This window comes from Hemitrygon akajei, chromosome 31 (genome assembly GCF_048418815.1).
Source record: "Hemitrygon akajei chromosome 31, sHemAka1.3, whole genome shotgun sequence".
NCBI lineage: Eukaryota > Metazoa > Chordata > Chondrichthyes > Myliobatiformes > Dasyatidae > Hemitrygon > Hemitrygon akajei.
In genome coordinates this window covers 215,627-236,743 of record NC_133154.1, presented here as the reverse complement: position 1 = coordinate 236,743, position 21,117 = coordinate 215,627, and the positions used below count along the sequence as shown (strand labels likewise).

General features: G+C 48.4%; 1 protein-coding gene across 2 annotated transcripts in view; it reads right to left on the bottom strand.

The window, feature by feature from the left end:
- Nucleotides 1-684: 684 nt before the first annotated feature.
- ino80e (INO80 complex subunit E) overlaps nucleotides 685-21,117 on the bottom strand; it is a 30,134-nt gene continuing 9,701 nt past the window's right edge. The window contains exons 3-7 of one of the 2 annotated variants that reach the window (XM_073033732.1): nucleotides 19,094-19,146; nucleotides 9,350-9,425; nucleotides 3,776-3,899; nucleotides 2,947-3,108; nucleotides 685-1,688 (exon numbers count right to left, since the gene is read on the bottom strand). In XM_073033732.1, the coding sequence (XP_072889833.1) occupies nucleotides 1,479-1,688; nucleotides 2,947-3,108; nucleotides 3,776-3,899; nucleotides 9,350-9,425; nucleotides 19,094-19,146 (625 nt within the window). In that variant the 3' untranslated portion in view covers nucleotides 685-1,478. Of the gene's footprint in view, nucleotides 1,689-2,946; nucleotides 3,109-3,775; nucleotides 3,922-9,349; nucleotides 9,426-19,093; nucleotides 19,147-21,117 lie in introns of both variants that reach the window. The other variant, XM_073033733.1, reaches the window with a different exon arrangement.

Genomic DNA, 21,117 nt, shown 5'->3' with positions numbered 1-21,117 from the left:
ACCCCCACCCTCAAGCCAAAGAACAGTACAGCACGGGAACTGGTCCTTTGCCCTACAATGTTGTGCTGAATTCATTCATGCGCCCAACTCTAAAATGGTAATGTTATAGACTAATAAAGGCCAACACACAATATGCCTTTTTAACCACCTTCATATATGAGTGACATTGCAATTCCTTTACTGATGAGGTCAGTATGCCAAATATTGTCTTCACCGCCCTGTCTACCTGTGACTCCACGTTCAGGGAACCATATATCTCAGGTCCCTATAATATTCTTCTATTTGCAGAATTTCTCCTTTCAGATAATCAGATTTTAGTATCCACTGTCCTGATAGAAAGATCCACACTATCCACCCTATATGTGCCTCTCTGTAAAGCCACCCGCCCAGTATCAATACATAACTCAGCCCTTCGAGTTCCACAACATCCTCGTAGATCTCCTCTGTACTCTTTTCAGTTTCATGACATCTTTACTGCAGAAGGGTGATCAAAACTGAACACAGTGTGGCCTCACAAATGTCTTGTACAACTGGAACATAACATCCCAACCCCCATACTCAGGGCACCTTCTTCACCACCCTGTCTACCTGTACCCAGTGTTCCAGCTGCCTTCCACCTCCATTCTCCTCTCCCATAACTCTGAATGACAGGACAAGGGAAGGTAGAGAGAAAATGTCTTGCCGTAGGTTTTCATTCCTTTTAATCTCTTGTCACTACAAAACTCATGAAGAAATCAGCAAATTGGCAATTGTAGCGAGCTACAACCATCCCCCATACCCCCACCCGCTGAAAACTACTGGTGGGGGTGGGCAGATGAAAGGGGTGGGGAAGTCAATGGACAATCAGTTCTCAGCTTTGCAATGTCGGTCAATTATATGACTAACTGGTCAGCCAATTAGAAGGGGAGCTACCTGGGCAGCCAGTCAATCAGAACTGGAGCTCTCCTGGCCCATGATTAATTGGGCAGGGAGAGCTGGTACATGAATAAGCCAGTAAGAAGGGGAGCTCAGTTTGTAGTCAGCTGATGGAATGAGGATCTCCTTCTGGGAAGGCAGCCAATCAGAGCCAGGGCAAAACACAGTGAGGGCATGACTCCCTCAGACTGGGGCACTCATAGAGCCAGCCAATGGGGCTGGGAGGGCAGCTGGGTAGCTCAGCATCCGATCTAACTCCCAGGGAGTGTTGGCTAGTAGACCATGAGCTGCCCCACTGTGCCGGCCAATTATATGGCTCGTCCTCCTGGAGGGAAACTGCTGATCTGATCGTAAAGAGGATTGAGATCTGGGCTTGGTGCACCAGGTCAAGGGGTCAGGACATTCAGTCACTGTAAGGTGTTACACGGAGTCAGGGTTCAGGAGACACTGAGGGACTGGGACAATGTGCTTGATGGGGGACAAGCACAGGAGTCAGGGTTCAGCATCTGGGGAAGGGGGTCAAGCAGTGTCTGAGGTCAGTGGTTGATAGTTGGAGTCAGGGATCACTCAGGGATGTCGATGACTAGGTCATCGTCACCGTCAATGGGCTCGTCCTCGCTGCCCTCACCAGTGGTGCTAAACATCTGATGGGGGACAGTGCTGAGGATGGTGGCAGGAGGCAGCTTGGATGAGAGGGCAGGGAGAGGGTCCGGGGGCCCTGAGAATGGGAGGCTCACAGAACCTGGGGGGCTGGAACGTAGCGAGGCTGGAAGCTGGGGGTTGGGGTGTAGGGAGTGAGAAAGAGTGGGGTAGGAGATGGGGGAAGCGGAGTAGGGGATGAGTGGGGTAGGAGACAGGGGAAGCGGAGTAGGGAATGAATGGGGTAGGAGACGGGGAAGCAGAGTAGGGGATGAGTGGGGTAGGAGACAGGGGAAGTGGAGTAGGGGATGAATGGGGTAGGAGACAGGGGAAGCGGAGTAGGGGATGTGGGGTAGGAGATGGGGAGACAGGGCAGGGGACGAGTGGGGTAGGAGACGGGGCAGGGAATCGGGGAGGTGGGGTGGGAGACAGGATAAGATCAGGAGCAGGAGGGAGGGGAGCGAGGGGTGAGGGAGGGGGAGAGAGAGAGAGAGACATAGAATTAAAGAACATCACTTACAGAACACAATGTCACTGAGAATCAGTGGTGCAGCTGAGGCACCTCATTACTCCCAACCCCTCACTGCCCCCTACTCTTCCTCTTTGCCTGCATCCCACAACCCTCCCAATCTCTATGTGCCCTTCATTCCTGCTCCTTCTACCATACCCGCTTCTGTCCCCACCATCCTGTCTCCTTCCCCACTCTCTCCACCTCTCACACCCCTGTTGACCCCCTTCCTCTTCCACATCACTTCCTCTCTCCCTCTCACTTCTGCTCCTCCTGGTTTACTTCCCTCTCTCCCCCACCCCCCTTACTCTACTCCACCCTCTCACCTTTGTTCCCTCTCCACCCCTCTCCACGTTCAATCCCTCTCCACCCCTCCTTCATTTCCTCTCTACCCCCAGCTTCATTCCCTCACCACCCCCACCTTCATTCCTTCTCCAACCCCACCTCCATCTTCATTCCCTCTCCACCCCCACCTTCATTCCCTCTCCACTCCCTCCACCATTCTCTCTCCAGCCCCCCCCCCCCCCCACCTTCATTCCCTATCTCGCTTTTGTTTCCACGCACTGATTGTCTTTCCTTCCTGGTCTCACTCCCTTCCCCTCCTATCTCAACTCTCTTCGCCTTCTCCCGTCATCTCCCCCTCTCATCCCTCGAATCTCACCTATCCTCTCTCCATTCCTCACATTCCTTCACACTCTTCTTCACTTGTTCCTGATTCTCTTTCTTCCAATTACTTTGCCCCTTTATCCTTTCCACACATTCCCCCACCCAAACATTCTCTCTGGACCCTTTCAACTTGTCCCCACTCCCCTTGTCTCTCCATCCCTCACCTACTTGCTCCTCCTTCCCTCACCCCTCAGTCCCTCCCCCACTCTCCAGCCTACCTTGCACCTCTTGCCTTTGGGGGGCTTGCCTCTCTTCTCACGTTTGCCCCGGTCACCACGAGTGCAGGGGAGGGGGCCGGTGGGGGTTGCAGGGGGTCCCTGGGGATCTGCATACGTGGAGAGGTACTCACTGGGGAACTGGGTGAAGTTTGGGGAGCCCACCTGTCAACAACACATGGGGGTGAGTGCAAGGGAGATGACATACGAGGTGGGGGAGGTAGATTTTGGGAGGGATGTGGGGGACAGTGTTGGGAGTGGATAACGGCAACGGGGCTGGGGGAGGCAGATGATGGGGGGGCGATGATTTCAGGGTCGGGGGAATGGGCAGCGGCACTGGGGTGAGGCAGGTGACGGGGGGGAGGGAAACGATGGCGACGGGGGCGGGGGAAAGCAGATGACGGGGGGGGGGGGGGGAACGATGGTGTCAGGGCCGGGGGGTGGGTGATGGTATCAGGGGCGGGGGGAGGCAGATGACAGGGGGGGGGGGGAACGATGGCGATGGGGGCAGGGGGAAAGCAGATGACGGGGGGGGGGGAGGATGGTGTCAGGGCCGGGGGGGGGGTGGGCGATGGTATCAGGTGCGGGGGGAGGCAGATGCCGGGGGGGGGGGGGGAATGATGGTGACGGGGGCAGGGGGAAAGCAGATGATTGGGGGGGGGGGGGGAACGACGGTGTCAGGGCCGGGGGCGGTGGGTGATGGTATCAGGGACGGTGGGGGGGAGGCAGATGACAGGGGGTGCAAAGGGACGTTGGGGCAGACAGTTTTGGGTTTTAAGAGTGGGACAGATGGACAGGTGGAGAGATTGGTGGCAGACATTTCTGTACTCACCGTGCCGAGGTAAGGGGATTGTGTTGGGGTGGTACTCCTTGATGGTGGGTACCCTAGGCTTGTCTGCAGCGACAGGGAAGTGGGTGATGTTGATGCTGAACCCCCGAGTGGTGGGCTCCTCTTCCTGGGGAGGGGTGGAATAGACCCTGGTCAGTGAACGGGGAAGTATCAGGGAGGGAATGGAACAGCACTCACTCCATCACTCCACCCACATAGCTATCTCATGTGCATTTTAGCAGTATCTATATCTCTCTCTCTCACACACACACACACGCACGCACACGCACACTTTCTCTGTCACATTGGTTGAGGGGCAAGTAGTGTTAAAGAAACAGGTAGGCTGCAGAACTGGCCAATGAAATACACCATTGAAAAGTGCACGGTCATGCATTTTGGTAGAAGAAATAAATGTGCAGACTATTTACTAAACTGGGAGAAAATACAAAAAGCTGAGATGCAAAAGGGGCTTGGGAATCCTTGGAAGATGGTGGTAGTTGGGAGCTGAATGTCCAAGGTTACACATTATATCAGAGGGCTAGGAAGGTAGGCAGAGCGGCTGGTGTGGCTCTGCTGGTAAAGAATGGCATCAGATCAGTAGAAAGATGTGACATAGGATTGGATTATGTTGTGGGTTGAGTTAAGAAACTGCAAGGGTAAAAGGACCCTAATGGCAATATATATATAGGTCTCCCAACAGTGGCTGGGAGGTGGACCACAGGTTACAACAGGAAATAGAAAAGGCGTGTCAAAAGGGCAATGTTAAGGTAGTCATGGGAGATTTTAACATGCAATTGGGAAAATCAGGTTGGTAATGGATCTCAAGAGAGTGACTTTGTTGAATGTCCAAGAGATAGCTTTTTAGAGCAGTTTGTCATTGAGCCTACTAGGGGATCAGCTATACTGAAATGGGTGTTATATAATGAACTGGAGGTGACTAGGGAGCTTTAAGTATAAGAACCCTTAGAAACCAGTGATCACAATATGATTAGAGTTCAACTTGAAATTTGATTAGGGAGAAAGTAAAGTCTGATGTAGCAGTATTTCAGTGGAGTAAGGGAAATTACAGTGGTATGAGAGCGGAATTAGCCAAAGTAAATTGGAAGGCGCAGGACAAGTGCATTCCAAAAATGAAGAAATACTCAAATGGCAAAATAGTACAACCATGGCCGACAAAGGAAGTCAAAGCTAATGTAGAAACAAAAGACAGGGAATACAACAAAGCAAAACTTAGTGGGAAGATAGAGGATTGGGAAGATCTTAAAAACCTATAGAGAGCAACTAAAAAAAAATCATTAGAAGGGAAAATTGAAATATGAAAGCAAGCTAGCAAATAATATCAAAGTAGAGAGTAAACATTTTTTCAAGTATGTTAAAAATGATAGAGAAATGAAAGTGGATATAGAACAGCTAGACAATGAGGCAGGAGAAATAATAACAGGGGACAAGATGATGGCTGATGAACTAAATGAGTATTCTGCATCAATCTTCACTGTGGAAGACACTAGCAGTTTGCCTGATGTTGTAGTGTGTGAAGGAAGAGAAGTGGGTGCTGTTACTGTTACTAGAGAGAAGGTACTCAAAAAACTGAAAGACCTAAAAGTACATAAGTCACCGGGACTAGATGAACTGCATCCTAGGGTTCTGAAAGAGGTAGCGTTATAGACTGTGGTGGCATTAGAAATAATCTTTCAGAAATCATTGGACTCTGGCATGTTGCCAGAAGACTGGAAAATTGCAAATGTTACTCCACTCTTTAAGCAGGAGGTAGCAGAAAGGAAATTATAGAATCAATTATTAAGGATGAGATGATGGAGTACTTGGTGACACAGGACAAGATAGTACAAAGTCAGCATGGTTTCCTTCAGGGAAAATCCTGCCTGATGAACCTGTTGGAATTCTTTAAGGAGATTACAAGTAGGATAGATCAAAGGGATGCAGTGGATGTTTGGACTTTCAGAAGGCAAGGTGACACATAGGGGGCTGCTTACCAAGTTAGCTCCTTGGTAACTCTTAACTCTTAACCTAGTTAAGAGCTCATGGCATTACAGGAAAGTTACTAACATGGTTAGAGCATTTGCTGATTGGTAGAAGGTAGCCAGTGGGAATAAAAGGATCCCTTTCTGGTTGGCTGCCAGTGACCGGTGGTGTTCCGCAGGGGTCGGTGTTGGGACCACTTCTTTTTATGCTGTATATAAATGATTTAGATGATGGAATAGATGGCTTTGTTGCCAAGTTTGCAGATGATACGAAGAGTGGTAGAGGGGCAGGTAGTGTTGAGGAAACAGGCAGGATGCAGAAGGACTTAGATCAGGAGAATGGGCAAGAAAGTGGCAAATGAAATACAAATGTTGGAAAATGCATGGTCATGCACTTTGGAAGTAGAAATAAATGTCTGGACTATTTTTTTAAACAGGAAGAAAATCCAGGAATCTGAGATGCAGAGGGAGTTAGGTGTCATTTGTGCAGAACACCCTGAAGGTTAACTTGCATGTTGAGGAAGGCAAATGCCATGTTAGCATTCATTTCAAGAGGTCTGGAATACTAAGGATGTGATGCTGAGGCTTTATAAGGCACTGGTGAGGTCTCACCTTGAGTACTTTGGGCTCCTCATCTTAGAAAAGGAGAATGCTGGCATTGGAGAGGGTCAGAGGAAGTTCACAAGGATGATTCCAGGATTGAAAGGGTTGATGGCTGTGGGTCTGTACTCGCTGAAATTCAGAAGTATGAGGGGAGATCTTATTAAAACGTTTCAAATGTTGAAAGGTTAGAAGCCTCAGGATAGAAGGACACCCTTTCAAAATACAGATGCAGAGAAGTTTCTTTAGCCAAAGGGTGGTGAATTTGTGGAACTTGAGGCCAGGTCGTTGGGTGTATTTAAGACAGCGACTGATAGGTTCTTGATTGGATATGGCATCAAAGGCCGAGAACTGCGATTGAGGAGGAGAGAGAAAAAAAGGATCAGCCATGATGAAATGGCGTAGCAGACTCGATGGCCTAATTCTGCCCCAATGTCTTATGGTCTAATTGCCTTCTCGCCAGACCCTTTAGAAAAGAGTACAGTTGAGGTTCTGGGCTGAAACCCTTCAGCAGGACTCTTTTCCATAGATGATGCTGCCTGGTCTGCTGGTCCTCTAGCATTTTGTGCGTGTTGCTCAGATTTCCAGCATCTGCAGATTTTCTCATTTGCCAAATCCCTTGATACCCTGACTGCTAAAGAAACGATCAACTTCCGCCTTAAATATATGCACGATTTAGCCTCCGCTAAAATCTGTGGCGGTAGCAGAGCATTCCACAGATTCACTACTCACTGGCTAAAAAAACTCCTCCTTACCTCTGTTCTAGAAGATCGCCCCTCAATTTTGAGGCTCTGCCCTCTAGTTCTGAAACCCCCACCATAGGGAACATTCTCTCCACATCCACCCTATCTAGTACTTTGAACACTTGGATACTAATTTGTGGAATTTGTTACCACATGCAACTGTGGAGGCCAGGCTGTTGGGTGTATTTAAGGCAGATCTTGATTGGACACGGCATTAAAAGTTACCGGGAGAAGGCTGGGGAGTGGGGCTGAAGAGGGGAAAAAAAGGATCAGCCATCATGAAATGGTGCAGTAGACTTGATGGACCAAATGCCCAATTCTACTCCTATGTCATATAGTCACACACACAGACAGTAGAGTCTCTAACACACGTCTCTCTCTCTGTCACAGTACAGGTATCTCTCTCTCTGTTTCTCACACACACACAGGGTACAGGCATCTCTCACACACACAGTACAGGTATCTCTCCCCCTCCCTCTCTCTCTCTCTCTCTCACACACACACACACTCACTCACTCTCTCTCTCTACTGGTATCTCTATACAGCACCACCTATCAGCTACTTACAATGTAGTCCTAACCTCGCTACCCACAGTCCTAACCCCGGCATCTCCACAGCAGTTCATACTTCTATTTATGCAAAGATTAACGACCCTCTCATTACCACACACACACAGAGTTCAGGTATCCTCTCTCACACAAACAGTACAGATATCGCTCTCTCTCACACACACAATACAGGTATTTCTCTCTCTGTCACACACATGCAAACAGAACAGGTATCTTTCACTCACACAGCACAGGTAACACTTAGACCAGGGGTGTCAAATTCATTTTAGGTCACGGGCCGGATTGAGCAAAATGCAGCTTCATGCGGGCCAGATCAGTCGGACGTGTGCGAACGCAGCTTTCGTTGCCTCCGTTTTCTCAGCCTGCTCTCATGTGTCTCAGTCTCTGCTATAACTACAAAGTGTTTCACTTTACAAATTCCGTTTCTTATGAAGAAGACTGCCGAGCAAGACTGCCGAATAAATAATAAAAACCCTGAAAACCTGGTACCTGAATAAACTCAGCATTAGCCATATCATACGCCATAGGCGCTTCGATTACTGGGGCCAGCTTTAATAGTAATTAGATATTATCTCGCGGGCCAAAGATAATTCCGGATTTGGCCCGCGGGCCTTGAGTTTGACATATATGACTTAGACAGATACACAGAGTACAGGTATCTCTCTCTCACACATGCACAAAGTACAGGTATCTCTCTCACACACCGCACACAGTACAGGCATCACGTGCGCACACACAGCACAGGTATTGCTCACACAGACACAGTACCAGCATCTCACACATAATACAGGTATTTCTCTCACACATGCACACAGTACAGGAATCCCTCTCATATACACACACAGTAAACTCTCTCACTCACACCATACAGATCTCTCTCGCACTCTCACTCACACCGTACAGGTATCTCTCACGCACACACAGACACACAGAGCTATCAGTCACACACACAGGTATCAGTGACGCACACACACAGCCATCTGTCTCACACTCACACACAGGTATCAGTCTCTCTCTCTCTCACACACACACACACCTATCAGTCACATTTTCTCACACACACAGTGTCAGTCTCTCACATACACAGCTATCAGTCACACAAACCCACGCATCAGCCACACACAGCTATCTGTCACACACACATAGGTTATCAGCCTATCTCACACAAACATGTGCAGGTATCAGTCTCACACACACGCACACAAATATCAGTCACACACACCCACATATCAGACACAGACACACACACACGCAGAGACAGACAGGTGTATCAAGTATCAGTCGTACGCGCGCACAGCTGTCACAGGTGCACACAGAACTATCTGTCTCTCTCACACACACACACACACGTATTTGTCACACGGGTATCTGTCTCACACACACACTCAGACAAAGGTATCAGTCTATCAACACACACACACATATCAGGTATCAGTCTCAGACACAGCTATCTGCCACACATGCAGAACTATCTGACACACACACACACACACACACCCCTGCCTGCCTGCCTGCTCCACCCTTTCTATTTCCACATCTCCCTCCCTCTCAGTGCTAGGGCACCTGCTCTGGGTCTGCCTCTGCCATACCTAGCCTGGATATCTACAACCCTGACCGCTAACCCTCCCCATTACCACCTTTATTGCAGTGGGTCCCTCCCAGCTGGTCACCCCTTGTGGGACTCACTTCTTTTGTAGTGGAGTATCGAGGAGCTTGGGACCGTCAGGCTCGCTGTTCTCAGATGAGGCTGTGGCATCCGAATCTGAGTGAGGAACAATAAGAGGGATTTCTGACCTCGCAATCTACTTAGTTATGATCTTACACTCTTTGTGTGCAGTGCACGTTCCCTATAGCTGTAACACTTATACTGCATTCTGTTATTATTTTCCCTTGCACTACTTCAATGAACTGGAAACAAGCCAAGCTTTTCACAGCACCTCAGTACACTGATTTACCAATTACGTCCTCCCTCTCTCCCATTGGGCAGGAGATACTAGAGTCTGAAAACACCTACCACTAGGCGCAAGGACAGCTTCTACTTCACTGTGTTCAGACCATTGAACAGTCCCCTAAATGATAAGATGGACTCTTCACCTCACAAATAACCTCATAGTGGTCCTTGCACCTTATTGAATGCCTGCACTGCACTTTCTCTGTAACCATGACACTTTATTCTGCACTGTTATTGTTTTACCTTGTTCTACCTCAATGCACTGTGTAATGATCTTATCTGTATGAACAGTATCCACGATAAGCTTATACCTGTACCCAAGAAGAGTACTGTGAACTCCTTTAATGACTATCATCCAGCAGTACTCAAATCCACAGTGATGAAATGCTTTGAGAGGTTGGTCATGGCTAGAATCAACTCCTGCCTCAGCAAGGACCTGGACCAACTGCAATTTGTCTATCACCACAAAAGATCTATGGCAGACACAATCTCAATGGCTCTTCACACACCCTTAGATCACCTGGACAATACAGACACTCCTGCGTCAGGATGCCGTTCGTTGACTATAGCTCAGCGTTTAACACAAATACTACTATAATCCTGACTGATAAGCTACAGAGTCTGGGCCTCTATACCTTCCTCTGTAGCTGGATCCTCTACTTCCTAATAGGGAAACCACATTTGTGCGGATTGGTAATAACATCTCTTCGCTAACGATCAACACTGGTGCACCTCAGGGGTGTATGCTTAGGTTAGTGCTCTACTCCCTCTATACCCATGACTGATAGATAGATAGATAGATAGATAGATAGATAGATAGATACTTTATTCATCCCCATGGGGAAATTCAACTTTTTTCCAAAGTCCCATACACTTGTTGTAGCAAAACTAATTACATACAATACTTAACTCAGTAAAAAATATGATATGCATCTAAATCACTATCTCAAAAAGCATTAATAATAGCTTTTAAAAAGTTCTTAAGTCCTGGCGGTTGAATTGTAAAGCCTAATGGCATTGGGGAGTATTGACCTCTTCATCCTGTCTGAGGAGCATTGCATTGATAGTAACCTGTCGCTGAAACTGCTTCTCTGTCTCTGGATGGTGCTATGTAGAGGATGTTCAGAGTTTTCCATAATTGACCGTAGCCTACTCAGCGCCCTTCGCTCAGCTACCGATGTTAAACTCTCCAGTACTTTGCCCACGACAGAGCCCGCCTTCCTTACCAGCTTATTAAGACGTGAGGCGTCCCTCTTCTTAATGCTTCCTCCCCACAAAGAAGAGGGCGCTCTCCCAAACTGACCTATAGAACATCTTCAGCATCTCACTACAGACATTGAATGACGCCAACCTTCTAAGGAAGTACAGTCGACTGTGTGGTGATAGCTCAAATACCATCTATAAATTTGCTGATGATACAACCATTGTTGGTAGAATCTCAGATGGAGATGGGAGGGTGCACAAGAGTGAGATTTGCCAGCTAGTCGAGTGGTGCTGCAGCTACAACCTTGCACTCAACGTCAGTAAGACCAAAGAGCTGACGGTGGACTTCAGAAAAGGCAGGAAGAGGGAACACAAACTAATCCTTATAGAGGGATCAGATGTGAAGAGAGTGTTGAATTTCAACTTCCTGGGTGTCGAGATCTCTGAGGATCTAACCTGGTCCCAACATCAATGCAGCTATAAAGACGGGAAGACAGCGGCTGTATTTCATTAGGAGTTTGAAGAGATTTGGTTTGTCACCTAAAACACTTGAAAACTTCTACATGTAACATGGAGAGCATTCTGACAGGCTGCATTGCTATGTGGTATGGAGAAGGGGGGTGCTACTGCACAGGATCAAAACAAGCTACATAAAGTTGTAAAATTAGTCAGCTCCACTTTGGGTATTAGCCTCTGTAGTATCCAAGACATCTTCATGGACTGGTGCCTCAGAAAGGCAGTGTTCATTATTAATAACCCCATCACCCAGTACACGCCTCTTCTCTTACTGTAATTGATTTACTTATTTATTTTCTCTATATCATCATGTATTGCACAGTACTGCCGCTGCTAAGTTAACAAATTTCACAAACGTATGCCAGTGGTATGAAACCTGATTCTGACTATCTTTGTCTTTGGTCACTAAGCTGTTGGAAAGACGACATTATATTGGAACGGGTGCAGAAAAGATTTATGGGAATGATACCAGGTCTGAAGGGCTTAAATTATAAGGAAGACATTTGTCCCTGGATGGTAAGAGGTTGAGGGGTGACCTTATAAAATCCTGAGGGAAATACATGAGGGATGACGTGGAAAGTCACAGGGTAGGAGAGCATAAAACTCAAGGTATACACTCAGTAGTCACTTATTAGGTACTTCCTGTACTTAGTACTAAGTGGCCATTGAGGGCATGTTTGTGGTCCGCTGCTGTAGCCCATCCACTTCAAGTTTGATATCTTGTGCATTCAGAGGTGTTCTGCACAACACTGTTGAAATGCACAAACTTGGCCACAGAGCCATTAGCTCCGTCAAACAAATCATTAATCTTCATTGAGGATCTCACCCATTTTCTTGCCTCCACACCAAGGAATCCACTTTGATCCTTGAGGGTCTCTCTCTCCTCCTTCCCTAACAATTTTTTTAATTTGTAGATTCATCACAGTAAAACGCCCTTCCAATACAATGAGCCTGGATTGCCTATTTACACCCTTGCGAGTAATTAACCTGCTAACTTGCAAGTCTGTGGAATGTGGAAGGAAATCCCAGAGGAAACCCAAATCATCACAGGGAGAATGCACAAGCTCCTTACAAGAAGAAGTTTGAATTTTTGAACTTAGGTTGCTGGTGCTGTAAAGCATTGTGCTAACCATTATGCTACTGTATCACCCTTATAAACTTTTCGGGCATTCTCCCTAATCTTCTCTGCTAAAACTATTCTGTGCCAGTTCTTATCCTTGTTGCCGGAATTAGAGGGCTTGAGCTATAGGGAAAAACTTGGGTAGCTTTCTCAGGAAAGGCTGAGGTGAGATCTGATAGAGATTGATAAGATAACGAAAGGCACAGATAGAATAGAGAGCTAGTATCTTTTTTCCCGCAGAGTAGAAATGCCTAATACCAGAGGGCATACATTTAAGGTCATGGAGGGGAGGTCAAAGATCCAGGGGGAACTGGATAACTGGCTTGACGGTGGAAAGCAGAGGGTGAGGGCAGGAGGTTATTTCTGGGACTAGAGGCCTGTGTCTGGTGGTATTCCTCTGGGGTCAGTACTGGGCCTATTGCTGCTTTTTCATTTATATGCACAAGATGCTTGTTGAGTATTGCATTCAGTTTTGATCGCCCTGCTATAGGAAAGATACCATTAAGCTGGAAAGAGTGCAGAGGAGACTTACAAGGATGTTAGGATTTGAGGGAGATTGGGCCATCCAAGGAATAATGGAACCCATTATTTCTTGGAGCGTAGGAGACTGAGAGTGACCTTACAGACATGTATAAAACCATGAGAGGCACAGATAGGATGAATGCATAGTTTTTTCATCCAGTGTTAAAGAATCACAAACCAGAAGGGACAGGCTTAAAGTGAGATGAGAGAGATTTAAAAGAGACTTGAGGGGCAATATTTTTCCATGCAGAGGTTGGCGAGTTTATGGAATGGGCTGCCAGATGAAACATAGAAAACTTACAGTACAATATAAGCCCTTCGGCCCACAATGCTGTACTGAACACGCACTTTCTTTAGAAATTACCTAGGGTTACTCATAGCCCTCTATTTTTCTAAGTTCCATATACCTATCCAGGAGTCTCTGAAAAGATACTATCATATCCGCCTCCACAACCGTCACCGGCAGCCCATCCATGCACTCACCGCTCTGCATAAAAAACTTACCTGAGACATCTCCTCTGTACCTGCTTCCAAGCACTTTAATACTGTGCCCTCTCGCGTTAGCCATTTCAGCCCTGGGAAAAAGCCTCTGACTATCCTCATGATCAATGCCTGTCATTACCCTATTTACGTCTATCAGGTCACCTCTCCTCCTCTGTTGCTCCAAGGAGAAAAGGACAAGTTCACTCAAACTGTTCTCATAAGGCAAGCTCCCCAATCCAGGTAACACCCTTGTAAGTCTCCTCTGCACCCTTTCTATAGTTCCCACATCCTTCCTGTAGTGAGGTGATCAGAACTGAGCACAGTACTCCAAGTGGGATCTGACCAGTGTCCTATATAGCTGCAACATTACCTCTCGGCTCTTAAACTCAATCCTATGGTTGATGAAGGCCAATGCACCGTATGCCTTCTTAACCACAGAGTTAACCTGTGCAGCAGCTTTGAGTGTCCTATGGACTCAGGCCCAAAGATCCATCTGATTCTCCACACTGCCAAGAGTCTTACCATGAATACTATATTCTGCCATTGTGGTGACCCACTTTCCAGCGCACTCAAACCGGCTCACAAAATGGTGCGTGCCGGCAGAGAGGCCGGCCCCAAAAAGGGCACCAGGCCTTCTTCACCAGCAAGGGGAAAAGCCCACGCGCGGGAAGGGACTGTGAATATGCGCTCCCTACATCATTCCCGCCCGGGGAGGGCAGAAACGGGAAGGCTTAAAAGCGAGGCTGTGAAGTTTGAATAAATCTTTAACGCAACTGCAACTCACCGTCTGCATGTCGTTATCCCAGCGCTGTGTGCAGCACACCGCTACAATTGGTGACCCCGACGGCCCAAACGATATTTGGACCGAAGATGAACGACGCTGCATCTGTTCATGCAGTTTCGTTAAAACTGCCAAGCTTCTGGACGCTGCGACCTCACCTATGGTTCCAACAAGCAGAAGCCCAATTCCACGTTCGGCAGATAACCTCGGATTCCACACGTTACTACTTCGTGGTGAGCTCCCTCGACCAGGAGACAGCCGCCCAGGTTGAGGAGATCATACAGTTGCCCCCAGAGGACTGCAAATACACAGCTTACTGCACCTGGATGGTTTGGGAGACAGGCCGCCATCCGCATTAATGAACGAGATGCTGGCCCTGGCTGAAAGACACAAGTCCTGCCTCATGTTTCAGCAAGCGTTCCTAGAGCAGCTGCCCGAGGACATACGCCTGCTGCTGTCCGACGCGGATTTCAGCGACCCCTGGAAGGAGGCGGCCCGGGCAGATGTGCTGTGGAAAGCCAAGAAGGAGAGTGGGGCATCCGTCGCACAGATCACCAAGCCCCGCGCCCAACAACAGACCAGACCAGGCCCGGTAGCAGAGCTCACAAAACCCAGAGGCAGGAGTGCGAAGGCCAATGAACAATGGTGCTTCTACCACCAGCGATGGGGCACAGAAGCCTGCCGCTGTAGCCCGCCCTGCAACTTCCCGGGAAATGCCAGGGCCAGCCACCGCTGATGGCTACGGCGGCTGGCAATCTGGATAGCCTCCTGTATGTCTGGGACAAACAGTCGGGACGCTGCTTTTTGGTCGACACCGGAGCCGAGATCAGCGTCTTACCTCCGACGAGTTATGACACCCTCAACAGAGAACCGGGACCCACCCTGAGGGCCACAAATGGCAGCACAATACAGACCTACGGCACCCGTACGGTGCGACTACAGTTCAGCTCCAGTCGGTTCACGTGGGACTTCACACTGGCCGCCGTGGCCCAATCACTCCTGGGGGTGGAATTTTTGCAAGCTCACATCCTGCTGGTCGACCTGCAAGGGAAGAGACTAGTCCACGCCAAGACTTTTCAAACGTTCTCCCTGGGTGAAGCCAAATTGCCAGCCCCACACCTGGACTCCATCACGCTGTCCGACACGAATTCACCAGAGTCCTGGCGGACTTCCCATCAGTTCTGGCACTGCAGTTCACAGCAGCCATGCCCAGACATGGAGTACAGCACCACATCCCGACCCAGGGTCCATCCCTCCACGCCCGAGCTCGAAGGCTTCCCCCGGACAAGCTCCGACAGGTGAAGGAGTAGTAAAAGAGGATGGAGAAATTGGGGATCATTCCGACAGCCCATGGTCCTCCCCCCTGCGGCGACTACCACAGACTGACCGAGGCTACAACACCGCACCGCTACCCTGTGCCGCACATTCAGAACTTTGCACCAAACCTGCATGGCACAAGGATCTTTTCCAAGGTAGACCTCGTCTGGGGATACCATCAAATCCCAATGCATCCGGACGACATCCCCAAAACAGCACTCATCACTCAGTTCGACCTTTTCGAATTCCTCCGAATGCCATTTGGCCTAAAGAATGCCGCACAGACGTACCAGCGGCTCGTGGATGCGGTGGACCTGGACTTTGCAATCATCTATTTGGACGACATCTTCATAGCCAGCAGTAGTCGTCAGGAGCATCTGTCCCACCTCTGTCAACTCTACGCCTGACTGGGTGAATACGGCCTAACAATCAACCCGGCCAAATGCCAGTTTGGGCTCGACACCATCGACTTCCTGGGCCACAGGATTACTAAAGACTGGGCAACCCCCCTGCCCGCCAAGGTAGACGCGGTCTGCCACTTCCCCCGACCCAACACACTCAAAGGCCTGCAGGAACTTGTGGGTATGATGAATTTCTACCACTGCTTCCTCCCCTCAGCAGCCTGAATCATGCGCCCCCTGTTCACCCTGATGTCGGGTAAGAGCAAGGACATTACCTGGGACGAAGAGGCCGCAGCCACTTTCGTTAAAACCAAAGAAGCCTTGGCAAACGCCGTGATGCTAGTGCACCCCAGAACAGACGTCCCTACTGCCCTCACAGAGGACGCAACCAACACAGCATTCGGTGGAGTGCTGGAACAACTCATCAAGGGTCTCTGGCAACCCCTGGTGTTTTTCAGCAAACACCTACAACCACCCGAACTCAAATACAGTGCTTTCGACCAGGAGCTGTTGGCACTATACCTGGCAATCCGGCATTTCAGGTATTTCTTAGAAGGTAGGCCCTTCACCGTGTTTACGGACCACAAACCGCTTACCTTTGCGTTCACGAAGGCGTCCGATCCCTGGTCGTCCGCCAGCAGCGACATCTGTCCTACATCTCCGAATACACGACGGACATCCGGCATGTCTTGGGAAAGGGCAACGTCGTGGTGGACGCACTATCCAGACCTACCATCCAGGCCCTGTCCCAGGGGGTGGACTATGCAGCGCTGGCAGAGGTGCAGCAGGCAGATGATGAGATCCCTAGTTACAGAACTGCAGTCTCCGGTTTGCAGCTCCAAGACTTCCCCGTTGGCCCAGGTGAGAGGATCCTACTGTGTGACGTAGCTACCGGCCAACCTCACCCCATTGTCCCAGCAGCCTGGCAGCAGCGAATTTTCAACTCCATTCACAACTTAGCACACCCCTCCATCTAGACCATCGTCCGGATGGTCTCCAACAGGATCGTTTGGCATGGACTCCACAAGCAGGTCAGTGAATGGGCCAAAACGTGCATACAGTGCCAAACAGCCAAGGTGCAGCGGCACACCAAAGCCCTGCCACAGCAGTTCCATCCCTCCCGCCGGCATTTTGACCACATTCATGTGGATATCGTGGGGCCCCTGCCAGTGTCGCGAGGAGCGCGGTACCTCCTAACTATCGTAGACCGGTTCACAAGATGGCCAGAGGCAGTCCTGCTCACCGACACCACCTCCAAATCCTGCGCCCGAGCACTGATTGCAACCTGGGAATCTCGCTTTGGTGTACCGGCCCACATTACCTCCGACAGAGGCGCCCAGTTCACCTCTAGCCTGTGGTCAGCTATGGCCAGCCTTTTGGGAACACAGCTACACCACACAACTGCCTACCACCCACAATCGAATGGACCAGTGGAGTGTTTCCACCGTCACCTGGTCGGCTCTCATGGCCCGCCTGAAAGGGCCTAACTGGGCGGATGAACTTCCCTGGGTCCTGCTTGGAATCCGCACGGCGCCCAAAGAGGATCTGCACACCTCGTTGGCCGAGTTGGTGTACGGCGCACCCCTGGTCGTCCCAGGAGAGTTCATACCAGCCCCAAGGGGGCAAGAGGAAGAACCTGCAGCAGTCCTGGACAGACTACGTGAGAGGCTCAGTAACCTGGCCCTCATACCTACTTCACAGCATGGACAGAGCCCAACCTGCATACCCACCATCTGCGTGTCGTTATTCCAGCGCTTTGTGTAGCACACCACTACACCATCATACTTGACCTGCCACCTCACACTTATCTGCCACTTCTCAGCTCATTTTTTCATCCCGTCGATGGTCCACTGCAACCTCTGACAGCCCTCCACACTATCCACAACACCCCCAACCTTTGTGTCATCATCAAATTTATTAAACCATCCATCCCTCCACTTCCTCATCCAGATCATTTATAAAAATCATGAAGAGAAGTGGTCCCAGAACAGATCCCTGAGGCACACCACTGGTCACCGACCTCCATGCAGAATATGTCCCATCTATAATCACTCTTTGCCTTTTGTGGGTGAGCCAATTCTGGATCCACAAAGCAAGGTCCCCTTGGATCCCATTCCTCCTTACTTTCTCAATAAGGCTTGCTGATATCCAAATACACTGCATCTACTGCTCCACCTTCACAGGAAGTTGATGAGACAACTACAAAAGTATCACTGAAGAAGCACTTGAACAGGAACATGGGGGCCGGGGTCTTAGAAGGATATGAGCTAAATGTAGGAAGTTGGGATAAGCTGGGTGAGCACTGTGGTTGGCATGGAATTGGTGGGCCAAAGGGCCTGTATCTGTGCTGTGATGTTATTGCTCTATAGCTGGACGATCAGAACCACACTAAATACTCCAAAGCAGCCTTCACCACTTTGCCCCAAACATCTCCTCTGAACTTATCCCTCTTACCTTGTATTCATATTGGATATTTCCACCCTGGAGTAAAGGATACCAACTGTTTACTCTATTTATGCCTCCTGTAACATTGAAAACTCTACCAGGTCTCCTCTCAGCTTCCAAAGAAAACAACGCAAGTTTGTCTGACTGCTCCTTATAACTGAGGTCGCTAATCCAGGCAGCATTCTAGTGAACCTGCCTGATGTCCCTCTCAAATTCTCTCTAAGTCGCTTCTCTCTTCCTTTAAATTTGTCCCTCTGGCGTCCCTCTAGACTTTGAACACCTCTATAAGGTCTCAGCCTCCTTAACTCCAGGGAAAACAGTCCCAGCCTGTCCAGTCTCTCATTAACTCAAGCAGCCTGTCCAGTCTCTCATTAACTCAAGCAGCCTGTCCAGTCTCTCATTAACTCAAGCCCTCCAGTCCTGGTGACAAGCTGGTGTATTTATTCTGCACCTTCTCCAGCATAATCCCAACCTGGGTAAGAAGAACTGAACACAATACTCCGAGTGCGACCTCACCCATGTAATGTACAACTGCAACATAACATCCCAATTCCTATACCCAGTCTCCTGACTGATGAAGTCCACTGTGCCAAATGATTTCTTCACCACCCAGTCCACTTGTGATGCCACTTTCAATTGTACTCTTGGGTCCCTGTGTTCCAGGACAATGGAGAGGAAAACAGTTACTTACCAGAGGAATCATCGTTGACATTCTCGTATTCGAGTAATCGATCCAAAAGGAAGCTGAGTGTTGGGAAATAAAAGGGGAGGGGTACAGAGAAAGATTGTTCATCTTCAAATTGACATTGGTAATTGATTCTCTATGATCACTAGTACCGACATACAATGCAAGGCATCTAGCCAGAAATCAGATGCACCATAGAAAGAATCCTATCTGGATGCATTGTGGACAAAACTCAGCCCATAGTATACAGAATAAGCTAGATGATCTTGTGGCAGTTAGAGATTGGCAAGTACGATGTCATGGGCATCACTGAGTTATGGCTGAAAGCAGATCATTGTTGGGAGCTTAACATCCAAGGATACACTTTGTATCAAAGGGATGGGCAGACAGAGGGGGTGGGGTATCTCTGATGGTTAAAAAAAACAAATCTTTAGAAAGAGGTGACATAGGGTTGGTAGAATCCTCAGGGTTAGAGTTAAGAAATAGCAATGGTAAAAGACTGATGAAAATTATATACAGGCCTGCAAATAGTAGCCAGAATGTGGCTACAAATTACAACAGGAGATATCCAGAAGATTGGGAAAATCAGGATGTTGCTGGATCCCAAGAGAGAATTTGTAGAATGCCTATGAGATGGCTTTTAGAGCAGCTTGTGGTTGAGCCCACTAGCAGAAAGGCAACTCTAGTTTGGATGTTGTGTAATGACTCAGATTTGATTAGAAAATTTAAGGTAAAGGAACCCTACAGAGACAGTGATCATAATATGATAGAATTACGTGTGGTTAGGCATAGCTCAAATACCATCTACAAATTTGCTTACGATACAACCATTGTTGGTAGAGTCTCAGGTGGTGACAAGAGGGCATACAGGAGTGAGATATGCCAACTAGTGAAATGGTGCCGCAGCAACAACCTGGTACTCAATGTCAGTAAGACAAAATAGCTGATTGTGGACTTCAGGAAGGATAAGATGAAGGAGAACATACCTATCCTCATAGAGGGATCAAAAGTGGAGAGAGTGAGCAGCTTCAAGTTCCTGGGTGTCAAGATCTCTGAGGATCTAACCTGGTCCCAACATATCGATGTAGTCATAAAGAAGGCAAGACAGCGGCTATACTTTATTAGGAGTTTGAAGAGATTTGGCATGTCAACAGATACACTCAAAAACTTCTAAAGTTGTACTGTGGAGAGCATTCTGACAGGCTGCATTACTGTCTGGTATGGAGGGGCTACTACACAGGACCGAAAGAAGCTGCAGAAAGTTGTAAATCTAGTCAGCTCCATCTTGGGCACTAGCCTACAAAGTACCCAGGACACCTTTAGGGGCGGTGTCTCAGAAAGGCAGCGTCCATTATTAAAGACCTCCAGCACCCAGGGTATGCCCTTTTCTCACTGTTACCATTAGGTAGGAGATACAGAAGACTGAAGGCACACTCTCAGCGATTCTAGAACAGCTTCTTTCCCTCTGCCATCTGATTCCTAAATGGACATGAAACTTTGGACACTACCTCACTTAAAAAAAATACAGTATTTCTGTTTTTGCACATTTTTGAAAATCTTTTCAATATATGTAATTGATTAACTTATTAACTATTTTGTTTTATTTTATTATTTTTTTCTCTCTGCTAGATCATGTATTGCATTGAACTGCTGCTGCTAAGTTAACAAATTTCACATCACATGCCGGTGATAATAAACCTGATTCTGATTCTGAATCATCTGCAGCTTAATGTGAAAAAGACTAAGGAGCTGGTGGTGGACCTGAGGAGGGCTAAGGCACTGGTGACCCCTGTTTCCATCCAAGGGGTCAGTGTGGACATAGTGGAGGATTACAAATACCTAGGGATACGAATGGACAATAAACTGGACTGGTCAAAGAACACTGAGGCTGTCTACAAGAAGGGTCAGAGCCGTCTCTATTTCCTGAGGAGACTGAGGTCCTTTAACATCTGCCGGACGATGCTAAGGATGTTCTACGAGGCTGTGGTGTCCAGTGCTATCATGTTTGCTGTTGTGTGCTGGGGCAGCAG